At 51.5% G+C, this 21,656-nt stretch overlaps 2 protein-coding genes across 3 annotated transcripts; one reads left to right on the top strand and one right to left on the bottom strand.

The window, feature by feature from the left end:
* Positions 1-712: 712 nt before the first annotated feature.
* ZNF503 (zinc finger protein 503) lies at positions 713-4,836 on the bottom strand. The gene is made up of 2 exons (XM_019746006.3): positions 3,980-4,836; positions 713-3,257 (listed from the first exon to the last, which is right to left on the bottom strand). The coding sequence occupies exons 1-2, from the start codon at positions 4,316-4,318 to the stop codon at positions 1,623-1,625; spliced, it is 1,974 nt and encodes a 657-aa protein (XP_019601565.3). The 5' UTR covers positions 4,319-4,836; the 3' UTR covers positions 713-1,622.
* Positions 4,837-5,077: 241 nt separating this feature from the next.
* On the top strand, positions 5,078-12,148 carry LOC148755192 (uncharacterized). Of its 2 annotated transcripts, none has more exons than XM_088792077.1 (2): positions 5,078-7,170; positions 10,110-12,148. In XM_088792077.1, exon 2 carries the CDS (start codon positions 10,214-10,216, stop codon positions 11,192-11,194), a length of 981 nt encoding a protein of 326 aa, XP_088648203.1. In that variant the 5' UTR covers positions 5,078-7,170; positions 10,110-10,213; the 3' UTR covers positions 11,195-12,148. The 2 variants fall into 2 exon arrangements, with proteins under 2 accessions (XP_088648203.1, XP_088648204.1); XM_088792078.1 differs by having other exon boundaries at positions 5,078-6,933.
* Positions 12,149-21,656: the final 9,508 nt, after the last annotated feature.

A 21,656-nucleotide genomic window follows, 5' to 3' on the forward strand; every position in this document is an offset into this window, starting at 1 on the left:
GACGCGAAAAAGAGCCGCGGCGCCAGCCTGCCTCGGGTGCCGACTCCAGAGAGAGGAAGGAGCCCAGGCTGGGGGTAGGGGAACGCTAGAAGGGTCGGCTGGCGCCCACCTCTGTCCCTCCGCAACTAGAAGAAAAGGAGAGCGAACTCATTTTCCCCCGAGAGACAAGAGGATGCCGGCGCGCTCTTCCCAGGCCTGGGAGACAAGTTCCTAAGCGCCCTCGGTCACCCAATCTATCCCGGCTGCCTGCCCAGGACTGGGGATGCTTGGAAAGCAAAGGGAGGGACAGCGGGCAGCAGCACCTCCCTGGGGCCGAGGCCAGGCGGTGGAGTCCCGGCCTGCGCCGCTCTCTGCACAAAACGAAACCCAAACTCTCAAAAATCTCAAGAGGAAATATTTTTGAATCATTTTTTTTTCTTTCACATTTAATAAACCAGGCTGCTGGGAGAAAAATTAAAAACAAAATGAACGATAGCTAAGGACACTATCTTTCCAAATTGTGAAATCCCCCTCTTTAAAAACATTTTTCCTAAGGCCAACCCCACGACTGGCCTGCCCTTCCGAAGCCTTTGCCTCTTCCTGAAAATCACAACAAAACAATCGGAAATGCGGCCAGTCCTGGGAAGGAGTAGCCTTGAGGCCCAGGGGATCCACTGCGTCTGAAACTGTCATACTCTTCTTTCTCTTTAGCCAAAAAAATAAAAAAAGATAATAATAATAAGAAAAACCTTTTAATACATCAAATATACGGAATTTTAATCTTTAAAGCGATACATTGTCTATTATTTTAGTACATGACGTAAACCTTACTTGTCCCCTTCTCAGCGGGTGGACTTAAAAATTAAAAATAGTTAAGTGTTCCTTTTAAAGAACAAAATAAGGCAAATGAGGTTTTGGAATAGAATTGTTTTTCCTTTTTTTTTGTTTTCTTCCAGAATACATACAAAAAAATACCCATTCTCTTCCGATGGTATACACCTTAAAAATAATTGCAATTTGAAATCAGAGCTGACAAATTGTGACTTGTTTTTTTTTCATTTTTTTGTAACAAACATGCATGTAAATTGTGTTTCAATCAGACATTAAATAAGAACGTACAATACAATCATAGCAATTTTAAAGTAACATTAAAGAGAAGACCTCTAGTTCTGTGGCGGTTTTGTATTTATAATCTACAACGGACAGGAGGGTTTGTTTTCCATTTTTACCCTCAAGTTTTAATCCCCCCCTTTTAACCTACGGAGCTCAAACTAAATAATGCACTTTAGAACCACGGGTCCGCTTGGAGCTAACATAAATAAATACCAGTGTCCACCGATGCAGTCCTCAGACGGACACTTTCTCAATTATTTTTTTCCTTCTTTTTCTATAAAAAGTCAAATGATAATTTTTCAACTTTTATAAAGTTTGGGTGAAGAGGTGAGGTGGGGGAAAAGGGAGTTTCCCACCGGGTCTCGGTCGCTGTTTCGGGTAGATAGATACGGTATATATTTTTTTCCTTTCCTGGCCCGGGTCATCCCCACGCGCGGGTGACAGTAGCTTCTCCCTGTTCCCGCCCCTCCCTCGGCTCCTCCCCTCCCCCCAACTTCTTTCTCTCCCCTGCAAGCCCTCGCGACCTCCTCTCACTGATACCCCAGAGCCGAGGCCGTGGTCAGTCTCTGTCCATAGAGGGCATAGGGGGAATAGTAGGGTCCGGTGGCGGCGGGCACCGGCACCGGAGCGCCAGGCGTGGGGAGCGGGCTCTTGGAGTACGGGTGGTAGCGGCTGCTGAGTCCCAGGGCATGGTGGGGGCTGCGCAGCGCCAGCGTCCCGGGGCTGCCCGGAGCGCCGGACGTGGGGATGTGCATGTGGCAAGCCATGGCTGCCGCTGCGGCGCTGGCCAGAGACGACGAGCTGGGGTAGCCCGACAGCAGTTTGTCTGTCCCGGGGAAGGCCGTATGGGTCCGCAAGTGGCTCAACAGCTCTTCCGACGTGGCGAAGCGCTTGTCGCACGGCCCGTTAGCCGACACCCAGTTGCAGATGTGGGGGAGTGGGTCGTTCGGGAGCATGAAGCCGTAAGGGTAGAGAGGGTGGCCGGCCAGGGAGGGCGGTGTGGCGCCCGCAGCCGCCGCAGCCGTTAGCGATGAGTGCACACCGTGCAGCGGGTGCGTAGGGTACACCAGCGGGTATCCGGACTTGAGAGCCGCAGCCGCCGCGGCTGGATCGTGGGCGCACGATGCGCTGGCAGCCGCCGCCCCCGCCAGGTGGCTGGCGCAGTGGTAGCTGAGGCAATACGGGTCCCGGCACAAACTGGCTGTCATCACCGACGGCGGCGACGCCCCGGCTAAGGGGCTCGAGCCGGCCGGCTTACTGCAGCCCAGAGAACCCGCTGCGGCCGCCGCCAGCTGCGCCCCCACCAGGCTTCCGGGCTTGGTGGGGTCCAGCGCCACACCGTGTGGCAGAAACTGGGGCGGGTAGCCGGCATAGGCCCCAGCCAGACTGCCTGGGTAGGTCATGCCTGCGGGAGGCAGAGGGAACACTGTCTGGCCCGGCTTGTAGGGCGATACTGGCGCCACTAGCCCTGAGCCCAACACCGAGGAGGAGGTGGGCGCGCTGGGGCCGGAGCCGGAGCTGGAGCCCGATGAGCCGCCACAGTCCGAGCCTAGACCCTTGCCTCCAGGGCCCCCATCTGGATGCTGGTTCACGTCCACATTAATCCCGCCACCGCAGCTAATCCGGCCGTGCGCCAGCCCGGTGGGTCCCCCTTCGGCCGAGGTACCCCCGGAGCCCTTGCTGCCGCCACCGCCGCCGCCCGCGTCAGGGTCCTTCTTGTCGTCCTTGCCCTCCGGGCCGCCCCCGGCCGAAGGCAGCATACTTCCTGGCGAGCAGGCCGAGGCGCTGGAGCTTGGACTGCCTGTCCTGGGCGTGAATGGCTGGCAGGTGGCGCTCGGTACCCGGAATCCGGACTTCTCCGCCGAAACCCCCCCACCGCCGCCGCCACCCCCGCCGCCACCGCCTCCGCCACCTCCCTGCTCCTTCTTATCCGAGCCGGGTTTGGAGTACGGCTTGAAACTCGACTTGTCCTCCACACCGATGTCACTCAGCTTGAGGGGGCCTGACTTTCCGTCCTTGTCACCCCCGGTACCGCCGCCGGCACCGCCCGCGCCGCCCCCACTGGAGGCGACCGAGGAGAGTTTGGAGGAGGGCGAGGGGTCGGGCTTCCCGATCTGCGAGCATGTTTGCGCCAACAGCGCCAGCGGGCTCTTCTTGGCATCAAGCTGCGGGGTCAGACGTGGAGGGGGGCACAAAGAGAAAGAAGGGGAAAATCCTTTAGAATCTTGGCTCCCAGGGTTTAAACGCCCTTCTGTGACTGGCCGTGAAGACCTTCCCTGCCCCGAGGCGCAATTCTAGGAGACACCCCCTCTAAACATACACACATTCTCGTCCTTGAGAAAGGTAGCAGACCCCTTCCTTCCAATGAGGATCTTTCATGCCCTCTCTGGATTTTTAAAAAACTCACAAAATGTTTTGGTTTCTGAACCCTTGACCCAGGACTGTACAACCCCCACCCCCACCCCAATCCCTAATTCTTCAGAGCAAGGACTCGGGGGGTTGCGCCTGAGTGGCTGTGTGCAAATACCAAATACCAGTTTCTGAGGAACTGGAGGACTGCGTCTTAGGAACCGTATTTCGGACTCCTATCCGTCTTCCGAAAGTGAGTGGGCCCGGGTCGGGGTAGGGGCTTTAACACCAAAGGGAGAAACAAGTTTTGGCTGCCTTGCCCCTAGCATTCACACCCCATTCTACCTCCTCTTTCCTTTCTGCCCTAGTTTTAAGGTGTGGGAGCACTAGTCTCTCCCCTCATCCCGGAGCTGAATCACCCCGACACCCCCCACACACACACACAACTTCCACTCCCAGATCCTCCCGAGAGAAAGAAATTCCGTGAAGCGGCAGCCACGGCGGTGGTCCCAGCACCATCTAGGGAGAGGATCCTTACCTCGATGGGGCTGACAGGCGTGGAAGGCAGGGGCTGCAGGTACTCGGGGTGCAAAATGTGGCCAGTCCGTGCCGTCAGCATCTTCAGCACCTTGATGGGCAGTCGGTTAGCCTGGCGGAGAGGGTCAGAGGGGGGCACAGCGTGCACAAAAGGCTTGGTGCTGCAAGCGGGGGACGAGCCTGGGCCGGGGCCGGAGCTATTTCCAGAGAGCGCACTGGTCCAGGCAGGGTCCGCACTGCCGCCTCCTCCTCCTCCTCCTCCGCCGCCGCCGCCGCCGCCGCCGCCGCCGCCGCTGTGCTTACTGCTTCTTAGGGCAGAAAGCGAGGGCGCTGTGCTCATGACCCACCCGCGCGCATGGGAGCAGCGGGGGGAGGGCTCCGGGAGGCGCGGGGCGGGCTCTGGGCTGCGCGCTCGCCCCGGGAGCAAGAGCAGCAGGAGGTGCTGGCGCGGCGGCCGCGGGCGCCCAGCGCGCCTCCTCGGTGCCTGGAGCCAGAAGCGAATAATCCTGGGTGGCCCGCAGCAGAGCCCCGTCCGAGCGGGAGGAGCGGCCCGACTGCAGGAGCGCCGGGGGGCTCGCCGTGTCCGCCGCGGGCTGTGCCCCTGCGCTGCGCACTCGCGGCCCGGCGCTGGCGCTGCTCTCTGCGGTGTGAGCCGCTGCCTGTCCAGCCGGAGCTCTGGCGAGGAAACTCACTTCAAAAGCAGCTGCACCAAGGGGGAGATTAAAGCCTTTGCCGCCTTCCAATCAAATGGGAGCCCGAGGTGATTGGAGGGTCAAGGGGATGTGACGCGTCCCGCGCCGCCGCCGCCGCAGCTAGGACTCTCAGCGCTGGTTTTAATGGGCAGCTCCCTCTTCGCCGCCCCCCCCCGTGTCCCCTCCCTCGATTTCGCTACGAGGACGAGCTGGACTTTTATTCTACGTTTGCTATCTGCCGCCTTCCTCTTTTTTTCCTCCTTGTCGTCCTTCCTTTTCCCAGCTCGAAAATAAACTGAAACGTTTTACAGAAGGGTGCGTGTGAGGAGCAGATTGAGGTGCTGTTCAAACGGAGTACCCACAGGAGTCTCGATAACAGTGGGACTGTCAACTCCAGGGGCGCAAGGGGGCCCGCACACCAAATATTCTCTTTTCCTCAGTAGTTGAAATCTCTCGCTGTGCGGCCGCCAGGGTATGGAAAGGTGGGGAGCGGGTGCTGGAGGAAGTCAGCCCTCCCGCTTCGATTTCCTGAGATTCGGTGGCGGAGAAACCAGAAGCTAGGTGGGCAGCGGAGGTGGTGGCGGCTCATCTCCGAGCTCGGTGCTGGGCTCCCCGCCCTTCCCGGCCACGTGATGCCCGGGGACTCTCAGATTGGGGCAGGAACGGGGGTCACATGTTTCCTCTGTTTCACACTCAGCCCCCCCGTTTCTTACTCTCCCCTGCCACCCTCTCTTCTCCCACCCCCAAAGTTCTTTGGGCATCTCCACCCCTCCATCAATTGTCAATGTTCCTCGACCGCAATCAATCAGTTATTTGTCAGCTCTTGTCAATCCGCCCGTGATTTATGTCAGCTTTTGTTGCTGATTACAAGGCGGGTGCGACTTGAAGGGGAAAAGAGAGAGGGAGAGAGACGGAGAGAAAGGAAGAGACGGAGGGGAAACTGGAGTAGGGGGAAAGAGGAGCAGCCTCCAGGGATGGGAAGAGTGTGGGGGCTCTAAGAAAAAGAATGAAAGAGGGGCAGGAGGCGCTCAGTGTCAGGAAAATGAATAGTGAGAGTAAAGTGCGCAGGTGTGCGTAGGGCGCTGAGAGGGGTGCGCAGGCCTGGGGTGTGTGCTTTGCCCCTCTCGGCGTCGGAGACATAGATACACCCTTCCACCTCTGGGGACTTGGGTCCGTTGGGGCCGCGGAGTTTGGAGCGGCTTCGGGTACCTGAGACCGGAGGCTGCGACTCCTAGCTTGGGAGATATTTTCTCCCCCGGGATATTACTCGGGGGCGTGTAGCGTTGGGATGCCAGGCTGCGAGCCTGCCGCAGACCCTACCCTCCGTAGTGCCTTGACCCCAAACTCGGAGACTTCTAAGAGGCACATCACCAACGTAACCTTGAGGTCAATGGTGGGGTACCCCCTTCAATTGACCTCCCCCCCCCCCCGGGATCGTGAATAGGGTTGAGAAACTGCGAAGAGGAGGCCTGACCGTGGGTGTATAGGGGAGATACGTCTCAGGCTCACTCAGCCACCTTCCCCAGTCCTCCCCCACTGAGCGCCATCCCAGCAGGCTTGGTAGACGGGGTTACTCCTGGCTGTTCGCTTGAATTTGTTGGAACGCGGAGCTGGGATTGACCTGCGCTGCGAGAGCACAGGGAAGGAACGAGAGAGGGAGGGGGCTGCTGACTGTGGGAACGAGGGCTCTTCCAGGGAAGCCGAGCGGGACTGCCGGGTTCCCCTCGATTTGCACCGTCACTCGCGCGGTTTGGAAGGATGAGGGGAGGCGCTGTGCGTGTCTCCGTGTATCTGAATCTGGGTGCACAAGTGTGTATGTATGTATGCCTGTGACTCTGTGAGTTGTCAGAGCTTTGATAGCGTCCGGAGCGAGTTCCGGAGTCACCTACAGAAAGTCGCAGAAATTGGAAGGGGGGCGAGAGGAGGATATATCCCCTTCCTCAGAAGGATTTGGAAGACTTTGAAAATCCCCTCCCCCACTTTTCCGCCCCGGCTCTTCTTTTGTTGTCAATTCTTTTGATAAATGGTTGGGAAGGGAGCGTTGGGAGCGAGGAGCCTGTCAGTACCCGCGCCGGAGGAGGGGACCGGGCCTGGAGACCCGGTTTCCACCCCCGCTCTCCAGGCTTGGAATCCCGTTCGCGCCAGGGTCGGGTTTCCGACCTGCCCTCGGGGTGCTCTCCCTCTCCTCTCTAACCACCCCATTTCCCTCTCCCCCATTTTTTCTCTGTTTCCCACTTCGCACAGGTACCGAGAACTTTCTGGGGTGAGTTTCAGAATTTTCTTATAGACATTCATTTCCTGTGTTTTAATCTTATCCCTTGATTCTTCAGGTTGGTAAATTTCACGAGACGGTAACTTGACTAAAGATCATCTGGAGAAGAGGCGAGTGAGGCGGTGCCTATTTGGGGCTGCTGTATGTTGGTGTGTGTATGTGTGTGTAGGTGTAAGAACTTACCTGCATTCAAAGGGGTTTGAAGTGTCTGTGCGACAACCGAGGAAGGTGAGTTTGGGAGACGTTGGTGAGGCCACAAGCAAGGTTATGAAAATTGTCTTGATCGTCTTTGGGGAGCGAGTCCCAGGTAGCCCTAACCTGTCTCTGAAGAGCAGCCTGTGAGGCCGCCTGTATCCTGCGGGTGTTGGTGTGTATCTGTGTTGTAGAGTGCGCGGCTTTGGAGGTGTCGGCCCAGATCAACTGTAGAGCTCCCAGCTCCGCGATCCCATCCGTGGGCCGCATGTGATTGCGGCCTCCCCTCGAGGCCGGGACACTGAATCTTGGGGGCACCGGCCAGAGGTGGAGGCGACCACGGGCGTGCCCTACCTCCTTACCCCCATCTCCACACTCAGTTCTTTCCCTCTCCTGGAATTCCAGAAGCTTTCTTTTTATGCCGGGCGGCTCAGAGGCGGTAGCCCCAGTACCCAAAGTGTGGGGTAACCAGAGAGTAGCCCCTGTGTCTCCAGGAACGGTGTTGCGCGCTCATGGTCACGGTCCGTGTGCACTCGCTCTTCCCAAAAACCAACTCCGAAGGTCCCAGCGCACGGGGGCGCCTGGCGGCCTGCGCGCCCTGGGCTTTCAGGAGGCTCCAGCAGCTGAGCCTGTGCATCAACGGGGGAGGCCGAATCCCCGTAGGCCATGGGGGTGGGGGAGTTATTAATTACTCTGTGCTAGGCCTAACGCCTCCAACCCCCAGCGGCGGTTGGCGTGGATGTCCTGTGGGTTTTATTTGCACACAATGGAAATGATTTGTTTTCTCTAAAACAGGAGTGGGCATGGCAGATATTTGTGGAGGGGGGTGGGAGGAGAAGGAAGGGGAGAGAGTTGAGGAAAAAAGTTTGAAAATGCCTTGAACTATTCACTGTCGAGATGGCTAATCAGTATTGAGGCCGGAGGGCAGGCGGGCCGCCTTTCACCGCCGCTTCCCTTTCATCTGGGGCTCGGCGGAGGCGCTCAATTAAAAGCCTATCAGTTTGTAAGTAAATCAACGCCTATCAGAGTTGTCACATCAAACAAAACGATTATTATTGCAGCCCGCCTCCCCTATTAATCTCCTTCGAAGATAATCCGCCTGACAGGTCAGGCCCGGCGAGCTGGAAAGTCTGGCCCAGAGCGCCCAAACAGTCCGGGACTGGCGTGCGCCCCTGGGGGCCTTCCCACCCGGGTCCCGCCCCACCCTGTGGTCCCCCGGGAGGGGGGAGAGAAAAGAACGCGCGGAAACCGCTGGACCAAGGCCTAAGCCTCTGTACTGGGAGCGGGGCCCAGATTCTCGGGGCTGGTAGACGACGGTCCTGGATGGCCCTTTCCTTTTCTCGAGGCCGAGGAGGCACCCGCCTTGCGGGAGCCATAGCCTGGCCGGGTCGCGGTGCCTCCCCATGGCCTGCACTCTTCTTCGCTCGCCTCCCCAGGCTCTTTTTCTTTTTTCCTCTCTATCTTCTCTTTTTTGTTTCCTCTCCCGCTTCTTTCTTGTCTCCCTAACCTTTTCCGTCTTCCTCCCCTTTTCCTTTCCCCTTTTCCTACCTGCCAAGGAATATTTCCTATTCTCTCTCCCTCCTCTAGGTATGCCGAATATACCACTCCGGTGCAGTCACGCTCTCTGAAGCAGGGCGTTCTCAGGGCCCGGGTTATTTCTCTGCGGAAGGGTTGCCTCAGAAGTGTGTGTAATTCCCAGGAACTCATGACAAAATCCTTCCTAATTTTTCCCCAAGCAGGGGCTCTCAGAAAGTCTATGCCTGTTTAAGGATTGCGTGCGTTTGGAGGTGTGAGAAAAAAAGAGACACCAGGGCAGTGAGATGGGTGGACCTTTGCAAGCGCCCTATTCTGGAATTAGTATTTGGCTCTGGAATTTCGCTGCTGCAATGTCGCGGACCTCGCTGACGGCGTTGCAAATATGCGAAGGAGTCCCACAGGGCATCTGGGCCTCAGCACCGAGTGTGTGAAGGGCTGCCTAACATTCCATAAGTAAATACACTCAGATAACTTCTGCTGTGGCCTCAAGCTAGTGCTCCAAGGTTGAGGTGGATCCCGCAGGGATGTGAAATCCTGGCTTTCTTTCCGAAGGTGGCCTTCGGCTTGGTGCTTTGGGACGCCTCAGAACTAAGCAACACCCGCCCTTTTGGAACTCTTGCTCCAAATCATTAGGCCCAAATGGCTACTCCCTGAGCCTGGAGTGGCCAGAATTGAGGGACGGTTGAAGTATCTGAGGAAGAAGGGCTGTCCGCAGGACCCCAGGCCCTGCTACCATAAATTCCGGGTTCGGAGCCCCGCGAAGACTCCCTCACCGCTTGTGTATCCGAGAGAACCCCCCAAGGCAGTGTTGGCCGTCCGGGGTGAGCCTCTCCCAGTAGTCACATCCGGGTCCGAGGCCACGGATATCGAATAGAGCCCACCTCAAGGTGCTGGGCGCTCGAAGCTGTAGGACTCATGGCCCTCACCCCGGGTTCCTGAAACCCCCCCATTCGTGAGCACTTTCCACAGCTGATCTGGTAGGAATATTTATTTTACCCAGAAATATTGTAGCGATGTAGTGGCTCAGTTACCTGCACGCCTGTTTTTCTTAAATGTATTTCACCTCTGCCACACGGCAGATATTTAAAGAGGTACATATACTGCACCTCTCAACGATGCAGAACTCACTCTGGCTATAGGAAATATTCGCTGTGTGGTTATTTGGACATAAGTGCTGTCTTGAGCCCAGATTACACCCAAGCAGGGGCTGTAAAAAGACACTTGCTCTGGAATTTTCCCAACTTAACTTTATGTGCACACACTGAGAATTTAATATTTTATATACCTCTATAGATCTAAATATTCAGATGTTATGTTACATGCCCTTGAGCCGGAAGCGATCTTCCGTTTACACTGGACGTGGAGTTATTTGTATAATTTTCACCTCCCTGCACTACACATGAATCTTGATCTAATAAATTCAACCTTGTCATTTTTAGAATCGACGGGATTTCTCTGGCTGCGGTTTGCATTGCCTGTATACGAATAAATCCAGCTCTCAGGCATCCCCGCAGGAAACGGCTTCTAATTCTCGTGTACGCAGATGCATCTGTCCAGCGCGGGACACAAGGTGGCTCCTCATGCTAGTGAGGCTGCAGGTCTGGCCTCCAAGGGAGACTGGACTATCAGCGCCCTTGGGCCTAGCGGCCCCAGAGTGCCTGGCAGCCCCTACTTCTGCCGGTGTTTCGGGAACCAGCCGGGCCGAGTCCGCCCGCGGCGAAAATTGAAAGCAAATTTTGCAGCAGGTGAAGCTCTAACTTTCTTCGACGCCAAGTTTGCAGCAAAGATTCAGTGGAGGCATTGGAAGGACAGCGCGCTGGTTTGTCAGCGCGAGAGGTGGGGCGACGGGCGAAAAGAATACAGGGCCGCCGAGCCTGGCCAGAGGCGAAACGCTAGGGAAGGCACCTCCCCTTCCTTATTTCTCGCCAACTTCTCGGCTTCATCCGTAAAAATAATTTCCAAGGTCCTGCGAACGCCTAGGATGTATTTGTGGGTATTGCACCAGGGTGGCGGGGGCTTTGTAAAAGTTGCAGACAGAGCTCTGCCCGGAAGCGGCCGCCCAGCGGAGTCCAAAAAAGATTTGGGACGGGATCTCCTTCCTCGAGGCGGAATGGTCAGAAATCCGCCTGGGGAGCCCCCTGTCCAGTCCTCTCTCTTCACCTCGAAACCGCGCGTAAATAACCTCCTGCCGCTGCACTGCAAACTTCCCGGCGCTGCGCCGGGGTCGGCGGGCGAGGCAGGAACGCAAAGCCGGCCTTCGAGGCCGCCCCTCCGCCGGCTCAGCCCCAGCCCGAAGACAGACTTGCGCAGAAGTGAGAGGACTAGTGTGATTCCGGCTCCCATGGGTTGCCCAGACCATCACCGCCTGCCTCCCTACTCCCCCGAGCGAGTGCTTCCCCCTGGAAGCAGCAGTCTTGGGGGGCTGGCGAGGGCGCAAAGTGCGCGCGCGGGCTGGCGCGGGGTGGGGGGTGGCGGCCGCCGGTCTCTCCGCGGGGCCTGTCGCCGGGCCGGCCACGGCGGGTGAGTGATGAGGGCAGAGAAGGGCGCCCATAAATCGCGGGTGTCAGGGCGAAAAACTCTCTTTATTGTCTGCGTGATGGATGGGCCCGGGGACGAGACACCAAATACTTCGTATCGCCTTTAAATGGGAACACATTTTCCGCGGCCATAATTCATGTTTTTTAAATAGAAAGTTTGAAATGTTGCCTATATTTCACAGGCCCTGACATATTTATGAATCGCTCCCTGCATGCAAATATCATTATTTAAAGCGCCGAGGAGAGCTCGGGGGAGGGGTGAAAGCGCAGCCCCCGGGGCTTGGGGGTGGTGAACCGTGGAAATGTGGCTGGAAGGGGGGCATCTCCCTAAAGTGCGGACAATGAGGCGCGGAGGAAAGCCGTATCCAAAGCCGAGCGCACCGGGGGTTCCACTCTGGCCTGGGAGGCTCCCCTCTGGCCCCGGACCCCAGCACAGCCGCTCCCGGAAGTTTGAGCGGCTTGGTGCAGAGGACAGGCCCTTGCTCCCTGTGGGGAGACCAGGAGGCATTCTGCGTCCCTCTCCCATGCCCTGATCAAAGCTGAAGCCACCTTTTCCAAGAAGGAAGTAAAATAAATAAATAAATAAATGAATGAATAAGAATTTAACAAACGCAGATAATAATAATAATCCAACATGTATCGTGTTCTTTACCATTGCATCGATTTTTATTGATTTTCATTCTGCAAACCCGAGATTGTGCGCGCCCAGGCAGGGCGACTGTCAGACCCCAGTCACCGCAGGGAGTGGGTGGGGGATAACCCTCCGATATCGCGGCCCACACCCACCCCCACCCAACCAGCTCACTACTCCCAGGCACAACGGAGCCTGCGCAGGACTCTGGGACACAAATGATCCGGCCCCAAGCTGTGGGGTCTTCTGCCTCCCCAGTGCACCACAGCCCTCCTGGTGTCTGCGTCTGCCCTCCCCGAACTCCACTGGGAATATAATCGCTTTGGAAAAAGGTCAGACACTTGCCGTCAGCCTCTCTCCTCTGCCTGTCCAATCTGGAGGCACCCACACGTGCGCCCTCACTAGCGGTCTTTACCTGTACAGTCCCCCGCGGCGCCTGCGGCCGCTCTGGTAACAGAGAAATAGGAGGGAGGGCGGGGGAGTGCGAGAGACCGAAAGCACCACCCGAGACAGCCAGATACGCAGACTTGGGGCATCCTCTTCCGACCTGGTGTTGGGGTCCTGGCCGAACTCTGCCTAGGAGCCGAGTTGAGCAGGGTAGAGCTGACACGGAGAAGGGCGGGGGGAAAACTGGCCTCCGGAGGGCGGGGCGGGCCTGGCGGCACTTCCGCTGGGGGCGGGGCCGCGGGCTGTGACGCCGACCCCGCCCCTCTGTCACTCCCGCCCGCCCTTACCTCTCTAGGCTCTGCCTCCGCCCGCCGGGCTGCAAGATCTCTGGCCCCTGCCTGCCTCAGGCCTGGCATACAACTCGGGTCTCCCGGGAGGGCAGCTAGTAGCTCCTTTGCCCCAGCTGGTGGTTCTGTTTTAGGATTTTTAAATCACAGGAACAGAAGGACATACACTCTAGCAACCTTGCACATAAGACTGTCAAATTTTGGTCTTTTGGTAATACTGAGACTTGCCTGGCCCAGTGGCTCTCAAACATTCTCTGGGATCTGACCAGTCATCTCCTCGCACAGTAGGGAATACATATGCGTGCCCACAGGGTCCAATCTGTCTTTCAGGAAGAACAAAAACAAAAGTTAACACTTTTTGAAAGTTCACTTTGTGCCAAATACTATCTAAGAACTGTACATAAATCATGTCTCGTAGCAATTCTCTGAGGTAAGTACCATGAATGCCTTGTTTTATAGATAAAGAAATTGAGGCACAGAGAAGAGAAATGGCTTTGCCTCACTCCCATCTCATTCATGTTCTTCTCCCTTCTTCAGAGCCTCAGCATCCCAACCCATCACTTTTGGGGGATCTTGCTGGGCTTTTGCTTACCTTATGGAGGTATTGTCTGTGTCTGGTTCACCACATCCACTTGCAGGTGAGGCCTTGCTCAATGGGAGGAAGGCCTTCACAGAGGAGAAAAATATAAATGAGATGGGCTCAACTTCGCCCCTGGGCAGCTCCTAGCCTGATAGGGAAACTGGACCAAAGAGCATCCGCCTGTTGTTTCTCTATACTTCCTGCCAAAGCCTGAGTGATCTTAAAAAAAAAAAAAAAAAAAAAAAAAAAAGCATGTCAGACCATGTTTCTCTTTTGCTTAAAAACCCCTGGGTTCTCATTGTTCTTAGGATCCAGTTGAGTGCATGGCTGGCAGGTCTCTGAGGCTGGATTTGCCTCAGCTCACCTTTCTGCATTTGTCTGTCTCCTACTCCCCTTCAGCTTGAGCTCAGCTACCCTGTTTCCTTGAAAATAAGACCAGGTCTTATATTAAGGTTTGCTCCAAAAGACACATTAGGGCTTATGTTCAGGGGATGTCATCCTGAAAAATCATGCTAAGGCTTATTTTCCAGTTAGGTCTTATTTTTGGGCAAACATGGTAGTAATGGCTGCCTTTTGGTTGCTTAAATGTGCCATGCTACTTCCCACCCCAGGACTTGCTAATGCTTTTCCTTCTATAGGGAATGAACTTCTGTCCTTCTCTTCACTTGGCTCACTGCTCCTCTTTATCCATGTCTCATCCTACATACCACTTCCCTGAACCTTCCCACCTGGTACTGAGTCAGGGCTCCCTAACCCTCTCTCAAAGCACTTAACCACACTGGGGATTTCCTGTTGAGAGTCTATCCCTTTCATTGGAGTGGTAACTCTGAGGGGTCAGGGACTGGGGCTATTCCTTCAAGGAATTAATGAGGAAAAGAACATTTGTATATACTATCAACTGTGCTGAATGAATGAATAACTTTTGGGGTTAAAAGCACTTTTGGGGACCAGCAGTAAGTGTTCTCTATGGTTTCACATCCTAAGATGTTTTCAGTTTAATAAGGGAGATAACAGAAATCTCATGAAAAAGTAATGATTATTTTGAGTCTGTATATTGTGAATATCAAATAAGCGAATGCTTGAGGAGGTTGGAGAAGAGAAATATCTATGGTTTCCAGTCATTTATTCAGGTTTTCAAAGTGTAAGATGTGCTGATTGACACAGTTTAATGAAAAAACAACCTCCTCCGGACCACTCCTCCCACCATTGAGGCATGTATGGCCCAAGGCTCTAGCCCAGGCTCTCTTTCCTCTTCCTCACTTCACATATTATCGCTATTATAGTTTAGTTCTTTATTAGCTTCTGACTGAGCTGCTGCTACAAGAATATTCTAATTGTTCTGTACATCCTCAGCCTCTCTTGCCTCTAATCCATTATACATACTCTTGCCAGGTTAATTTTCTTTTTTCTTTCTTTTTAATAATTTTATATTAAAGTTTCAATGTACAATTAGAAGGTTTATGATACAAATTCCCCTGTTACTTTCCCGTTATTTTTTCCTTATATTATATTTACTTTTTATATTTATATTTACTTTTTTATTTTTATTTTATTGGGGAAGGGGAACAGGACTTTACTGGGGAACAGTGTGCACTTCCAGGACATTTTTTCCAAGTCAAGTTGTCCTTTCAATCTTAGTTGTGGAGGGCGTAGCTCAGCTCCAGGTCCAGTTACTGTTGCTAGTTGCAGGGGGCTCAGCCCACCATCCCCTGAGGAACTCGAGGAACCAAACTGTCAACCTTGTGGTTGAGAGCCCGCGCTCCAACCAACTGAGCCATCCGGGAGGCAGCTGAGCTCAAGGTGCCGTGCTCAATCCCAGCCGCAGGGGGTGGAACCCACCATCCCTTGCGGGACTCAAGGAATTGAACTGGCAACCTTGTGGTTGAGAGCCCACTGGCCCATGTGGGAATCGAACCAGCATCCTTCAGAGTTAGGAGCATGGAGCTCTAACTGCCTGAGCCACTGGGCTGGCCCTATATTTACTTTAAAAAAAAGATTTTTATTAAAATAGAGCTAACATGCAATAGTATATTAGTTTCAGGTATACACCTTAGTTATTCAACATTTACATACCTAAAGAAGTGCTCACCATGATAAATTCAGCAACCATCTAGCACCGTACCAGGCTATCACAATATTATTGACTATATTCCCTATGTTGTACATTATATTCCATGACTTACTTGTTTTATACCTGGAAATTTGGACCTCTTATTCCCCTTCAATTTTTCCCCCCTTTTTAAAATTTTCAATTACAGTTGACATTCAATATTATTTTATATTAATTTCAGGTGTACAGCATAGTGGTTAGACATTTGTATAATTTAAGAAATGATCCCCCTGACTAGTCTAGTACTCACCTGGCACTATACATAATTATTACCATATTATTGACTATATTCCCTATGCTTTACTTTACATCCCTATGATTATTTTGTAACTACCAGTTTGTACTTCCTAATCCCTTCCTCCTTTCACTCACCCGAACCCCTCTCCCACCTGGCAACCATCAAATGTTCTCTGTATCTATGAGTTTGTTTCTGTTCTGCTTGTTTATTTTGTCCTTTAGATTCCACATATAAGTGAAATCACATTGCCTCTGTCTTTCTCTGTCTCACACTCCACTCAACACAGTACACTCCAGGTCCATCCATGCTATCGCAGATGGCAAGAACCCATCCCCTTCCATGGCCGAGCAATATTCCATTGTATATACTGATATGTACCACTTCCTCTTTATCCATTCTTCCATCTATACACAGGCTGCCTCCACATCTCGGCCATTGTAAATAATGCTGCAATGAACATATGGATGTACGTGTCCCCTTGAAGTAGCATTTTGGGTTTCTTCAGATAAATACCCTGAAGTGGGATTACTGGGTCCTTCTTTGTCTCTTGCTATAACCTTTGTTTTAAAGTCTATTTGATCTAACAATTGATATCTCAGCTTTTTATTTATTTATTTCCATTTTCATGAAATATCTTTTTCCATCCCTTTACTTTCCCATCTGTGTGTGTCTTTCAATCTGAGGTGATTCTCTTGTAGGCAGTTTACTTGTATGGAAGGGTTTTGTTTTCTTATCCATTCAGCCCTCCTGTGTCTTTTGAGTGGAGCATTTAATCCACTTACATTGAAAATAATTATTGATAGATATGTAGCTATTGCCATTTATTATTCAGAATTTTGATCTTTTTGTTTTCCATCTTAAAGAAGTCCCTCTAACATTTCTTGTAATACTGATTTTGTGATGTTGAACTCCTGTAGCTTTGTCTTGTCTGGGAAGATCTTTATCTATCCTTCAATTCTAAATGATAGCTTTGCGGGGTAGAGTAATCTTGGTTGTAGGTTCTTGCTGTTCATCTGTTTGAATATTTCATGCCACTCCCTTATGGGCTGCAAAGTTTCTTTCAAGAAATCAGCTGACAATCTTATGGGAGCTCCTTTATAAGTTACTAGTTGCCTTTCTCTTGCTACTTTTAGGATTTTCTGTTTGTCTTTAACCATTGCCATTCTTATGCCATTCTAATTATAATATGTCTTGGTGTGAGCCTTTTTGGGTTCATCTTGTTTGGGACTCTCTGAGCTTCCTGGACTTCTATGTCTATTTCCTTCACCAGGTTAGGAAATTTTTCCATCATTATTTCTTCAAATAGGTTCTGAATCCCTGGCTTTCTCTCTTCTCCTTCTGGGATCCCTATGATGTTATGTTTCACGTTGTTCCAGAGGTCTCTTAAACTATCCTCACATTTTTGGATTCCTTTTTCTTTTTGCTGTTTCCATTGAGTGTTTTCTGGTACCTTATCTTCCAAATCGCTGATCTGATCCTCCGCTTCATCTAATCTGCTGGTGACTCCTTCTAGTGTAGTCTTCACTTCAGTTATTATATTCTTCACTTCTGACTGGTTCTTTTTTATGATTTCTATGTCCTTTTTAATGCTTGCTATCTCTTTGTTGAAGTTCTCACTAAATTCCTTGAGCTTCCTTATAATCATTGTTTTGAACTGTGTCTCTGGTAGGTTGCTTGCCTCTGTTTTGTTTAGTTCTTTTACTGGAGTTTTCTCCCGTCCTTTCATTTGGGATGTATTTCTTTGTTTCCTCATTTTGGCTGCCTCTCTTTGTTTCTATGTATTAGGTAGGGCTGCTATGTCTCCCAGTTTTGTAGTAGGTGTACTGTGGGGCCCTGGCAGTCTCCCTGGTCACCTGCACTGGGTACTCCTGGAGTGTCCCTTGTGTGGGCTGTGTGTGCCCTCCTGTTATAGTTGAGCCTTAATAGCTATTGGCACATCAGTGGGTAGGATTGACCCTTAGGTTGACGTGCTGTGGGGTTTGGCCATGTCCACAGCGTATGGGCTCCTGTGCAGGTGGCTGACCCCAACGAGTGGGATTCACCCCAGCTGGCTCTGGTGCCTGTTGAGACCTCCTTTTGGGTGTGCTGCTTGTGGAGCTAATTGGGCAGTGCCTTGCTGTTGTCTGAGCCAACTTCCTAGTATATTGGTTCTGGGACCTCTTATGAGGAGCTCTGGTGCAGGCTCAGGTTACCCACTGCCTGTGACTGGCCAGGGACTACCTGGTAGGAGCTACAACATGACCCACAGTTGTTTGCTGCCTGTGCTAACTGTGGAAGCAGGTGGGAGAGGCCTTGCTGGGAACCGAGAATGTCTGCCACCAGTACCAGGCCTGGGGTAGCTCAATAAAATGCAAGGACACCCTGAGGCCTGCTGCCACCTGCCAGCTCCCTTAAGGTTCAGCCACTGATAAAGCTTCATGAGGTACACAAGTTGGGTGAGGCAGGGTCTCAGGGAGTCACTAGAGTGGGAAAAGTTGTGGTCAACAGGTTAATGTGCCAGGTTTGGTGCCAGTGCTGAGTCTGGAGCTACTCAGCAAAAGTCTTAGAGCACAATGAAGCCAGTTGCCGCCTACCTGGGGCTCGTGGACTCCAATAGTTTTCCAAGAAGGAGTGCAATGAGGGTGGGAGTGGCTTCTACTAGAGAAAGTACCTCTGGTATTGGGTGAGTTGGGTGGGGTGGGGTCTCAGTGCATCAGCAGGTTGGAGCTTGGAGCTCACCAGGCCAATCAGATTCATATTTGGCCTGTGAGGGTGGCCTCAACACAGGAAAGATGGCGCCGGCGTGCCTGCTGTACAGCAGAGGGAACCCACACAGGGAAAAGGTGATTGTCCTCCAGCCCATGCTATGAAGCCACACACCTCAGTCTGCCCACCCCTACCCCGTGTGTCTCCGACAGCCCCCCGAGTTACTGTCCCTCCACTGGAGCACAAGGTTAGTGCCTGTGAGGAGAGAGTCTGTGCATAGGCCATTTAAGAGGACATCTGGGTTTCCCCATAGGCTTCCGTCCCACCTGGATGGTTGAATCCCCACTGTTTTTCACAGCAGATGTTGTGGGAGCTCCTCTTCCTGGCACCAGCACTCCAGGCTGGGGAAACTGGTTTGCACCTGGAGTCCCTCACTCCTCTGGGGTGGTGGTGGGGAACTCTGTGGCTGAGATATCACTCCTGGTTCTCAACCACCACATGGAGGTTTTGGGGCTAGCCTGTTTTGTGTCTCCACCCCTCCTACCAGTCTCGACATGGCTTCTTCTTTATATCCTTAGTTATAAATTTTTTGTTCAGCTAGACTTCAGATGATTCTCCAGGTAGATTGTTCTATAATTTATTTGTAATTTTCATGTGTTCATGGAAAGAAGTAGGCACAGTGTTTATCTACTCCGCCATCTTGTATCTCTTCCAGGTTAATTTTTTTTTTTTTTAAAGATTTTATTTGGGAAGGGGAACAGGACTTTATTGGGGAACAGTGTGTACTTCCAGGACTTTTTTCCAAGTCAAGTTGTTGTCCTTTCAATCTTAGTTGTGGAGGGTGCCATTCAGCTTCAAATTGTCCTTTCAGTCTTAGTTGTGGAGGGTGCAGCTCAGCTCCAGGTCCAGTTGCCGTTTCTAGTTGCAGGGAGCGCAGCCCACCATCCCTTGTGGGAGTCAAACCGACAACCTTGTGGTTGAGAGCCCATGCTCCAACCAACTGAGCCATCCGGGAGGCAGCTCAGCTCAAGGTGCCATGTTCAATCTTAGTTGCAGGGGGCACTGCCCACCATCCCTTGCGGACTCGAGGAACTGAACTGGCATCCTTGTGGTTGAGAGCCCACTGGCCCATGTGGGAATCGAACCAGCAGCCTTCGGAGTCAGGAGCGTGGAGTTCTAACTGCCTGAGCCACTGGGCCAGCCCTAGGTTAATTTTTTTGATCACATCATTCCCTTGCTCAAAAATCTTCAGTGGCTCCCTATTGTCCACATGTAACACTTGACTCTTCACAATCTAGTTCTAAAATACTTTTAAAAAGCTTGGATTAAGTTGCAGTAATTTCCAAAATTATAAAGAAGACATCAACTTCCATCCACAAAGCACTGAAATATATATATAAAGAAAAACATTACGATCTCACCCATCTCTTCTCCATTTCCCACCCAGTCTCCTGATATATTCAATGTTAACAGCCTGGGGTAGAACTCCTATTCCTTTCTCCATGTTCACCATGCTCATATATATGATGCTATTATGTTATCATTTGTTTATACAGAAATAATTATGTTAGAGTTCTCTGCAACTTTGTCATTCTTCCTCTATAACAAATGGGTCTATATATAGAGAGAGCTAATTTATTCATTTTTTTAGCTGCATAGTATTCCATAGAATGGTTATTCCTCACTCATTCAACTCTTCCCTTGCTGGTAGTCATATAGGTTGTTATCAGTATTTTTTTACTAATAAAATTTCTTATTTGTGATCAGTGATTTTATTTCTATATGGTAGATTACCAAAAGTACAAGTGCCTTATACCCCAGCCAAACATGATTTCTTTGTTCTCCCCATCTGCACTCCTGTCACTTCTCCCTGGAAGGCCTGTTCTCCCATGCTTGTGTGTCCAACTTCCAATCCTGCAATGCCCAAATCCCAGACCATAATTTAGATATGCTGCTGAATATCCACCTCCCTCCCTTCTTCCTAAGCTTAATATTGTAGCAGTGGGACAGGCAGTGGCTCATGATTGGTGTAGATCAATCTTCATAATCCTGTTTTCATCTTTCCCAATCATCCTTGCAGCTAGGGATGGTCATGTGACCCAGTTTTGGCAAATGAGGCACAAGTAGAAGTAAGGAGATGGCAAAGCAGGAGGGGAGCATTGGGAAACACTCTTGTTTTCCTGATTGAAGGAGATTATGCAGATATTTTGACCCTTTCCTTTCCCCCTCTTTTTCTCTTCCTTCTATGGACTTGGATATCATATCTAGAGCCATAGCAGCCATCTCGTGACCATGAGGAGAAGTCCAAGAGAATAATAGCAGAGAGACATTTAATCCTGACATCACCGGGACACTGAGCCATCTCTAGCAATGACCCACCTCCAAAACTTTGGTTATATTAAAAAAATAAAATCCCTATTTGTTTAAGTCAATGAAATTGGGGATTTTCATATTTGCAGCTAAACATATTCTTTACCTGTCCCCTTTCACAAATCTTGTTTCCAGTGGTGTTTCCAACATTGAAATGCCCCCACAGTGGTCCAAAAAATTTCAGAAACCTATTACCATGTTTCCCCGAAAATAAGACCAGGTCTTATATTAAGGTTTGCTCCAATGCATTAGGGCTTAGGTTCAGGGGATGTCTTCCTGAAAAATCATGCAAGGGCTTATTTTCTGGTTAAGTCTTATTTTCAGAGAAACACGGTAGATGCTTTAAAACATTCTTGAGGGCTTTGGTATTTTAGAATAGTTCCAAATCACTTGGAATCAGGTTGGGTCATACCTTTAACTCTCAGTGTTACTATAAACTATCATATAGTGGACATATAGTATTTTAAAATCTTTTTTGTCTGCCTATTCTGAATTCCCTTACTGTTTGTTATAATGCAGGGCCGACTTCCAACTGCAGAAACTGAAGGGGCCATGTTCTCCTTCTTCCTGCCCCTGATAGCTGAGGCTTCACCAATGGGATATTTGATTATCAAGAGGTGAGCAGAAGATTGGGGTAGGGCGGAAATCCTCCTCCTCCTCCTCAGCAGCAGCAGAGACTCTGAGAGCCCAGCAGGAGCATTGAGCTCAAACCAATGACATTGACTTTCTAGGGGAGGCAGAGTGGAGAGGACAGTTGCTGTCATATCCAGTGTGATGACAGCCACTGAGGCAGTGACCTAACCAGGCTGTTGTAGTATCATGACCAACTACATCTTCCATTTCCCAGCCATTCTCAATTCCTATCCATTTTCCAAGTCTGGGTGTCCAGTCTTCTTAAGCTTCCTGAAATCCTTCTGATAGATTCCTTTTCTGCTTGAATTAGCCTTAGCCAGTTTCTCTCACTCATTACCAAGTATATATCAATTGATTTGCCATAGCATGGCTGTTTAGGTAGCATCTAAACATATCTGATGGTGATTATTTCTTAGTTGGGTTCCTATGATGGGTACTGGTAGGGGCCCCAAGTCCAAGCAGTCTGGC

This window comes from Rhinolophus sinicus, chromosome 15, assembly GCF_057876585.1.
Source record: "Rhinolophus sinicus isolate RSI-liver-muscle chromosome 15, RSI-T2T, whole genome shotgun sequence".
In the NCBI taxonomy this organism is placed as follows: Eukaryota; Metazoa; Chordata; class Mammalia; order Chiroptera; family Rhinolophidae; genus Rhinolophus; species Rhinolophus sinicus.

Coding starts and splice junctions, on each gene's coding strand:
- ZNF503 (XM_019746006.3), bottom strand. CDS start 4,318: ATGAGCACAGCGCCCTCGCTTTCTGCCCTAAGAAGCAGTAAGCACAGC. Junction 3,258..3,979: donor CGCCTGTCAGCCCCATCGAG/GTAAGGATCCTC, acceptor CTGACCCCGCAG/CTTGATGCCAAGAAGAGCCC.
- LOC148755192 (XM_088792077.1), top strand. CDS start 10,214: ATGCATCTGTCCAGCGCGGGACACAAGGTGGCTCCTCATGCTAGTGAG.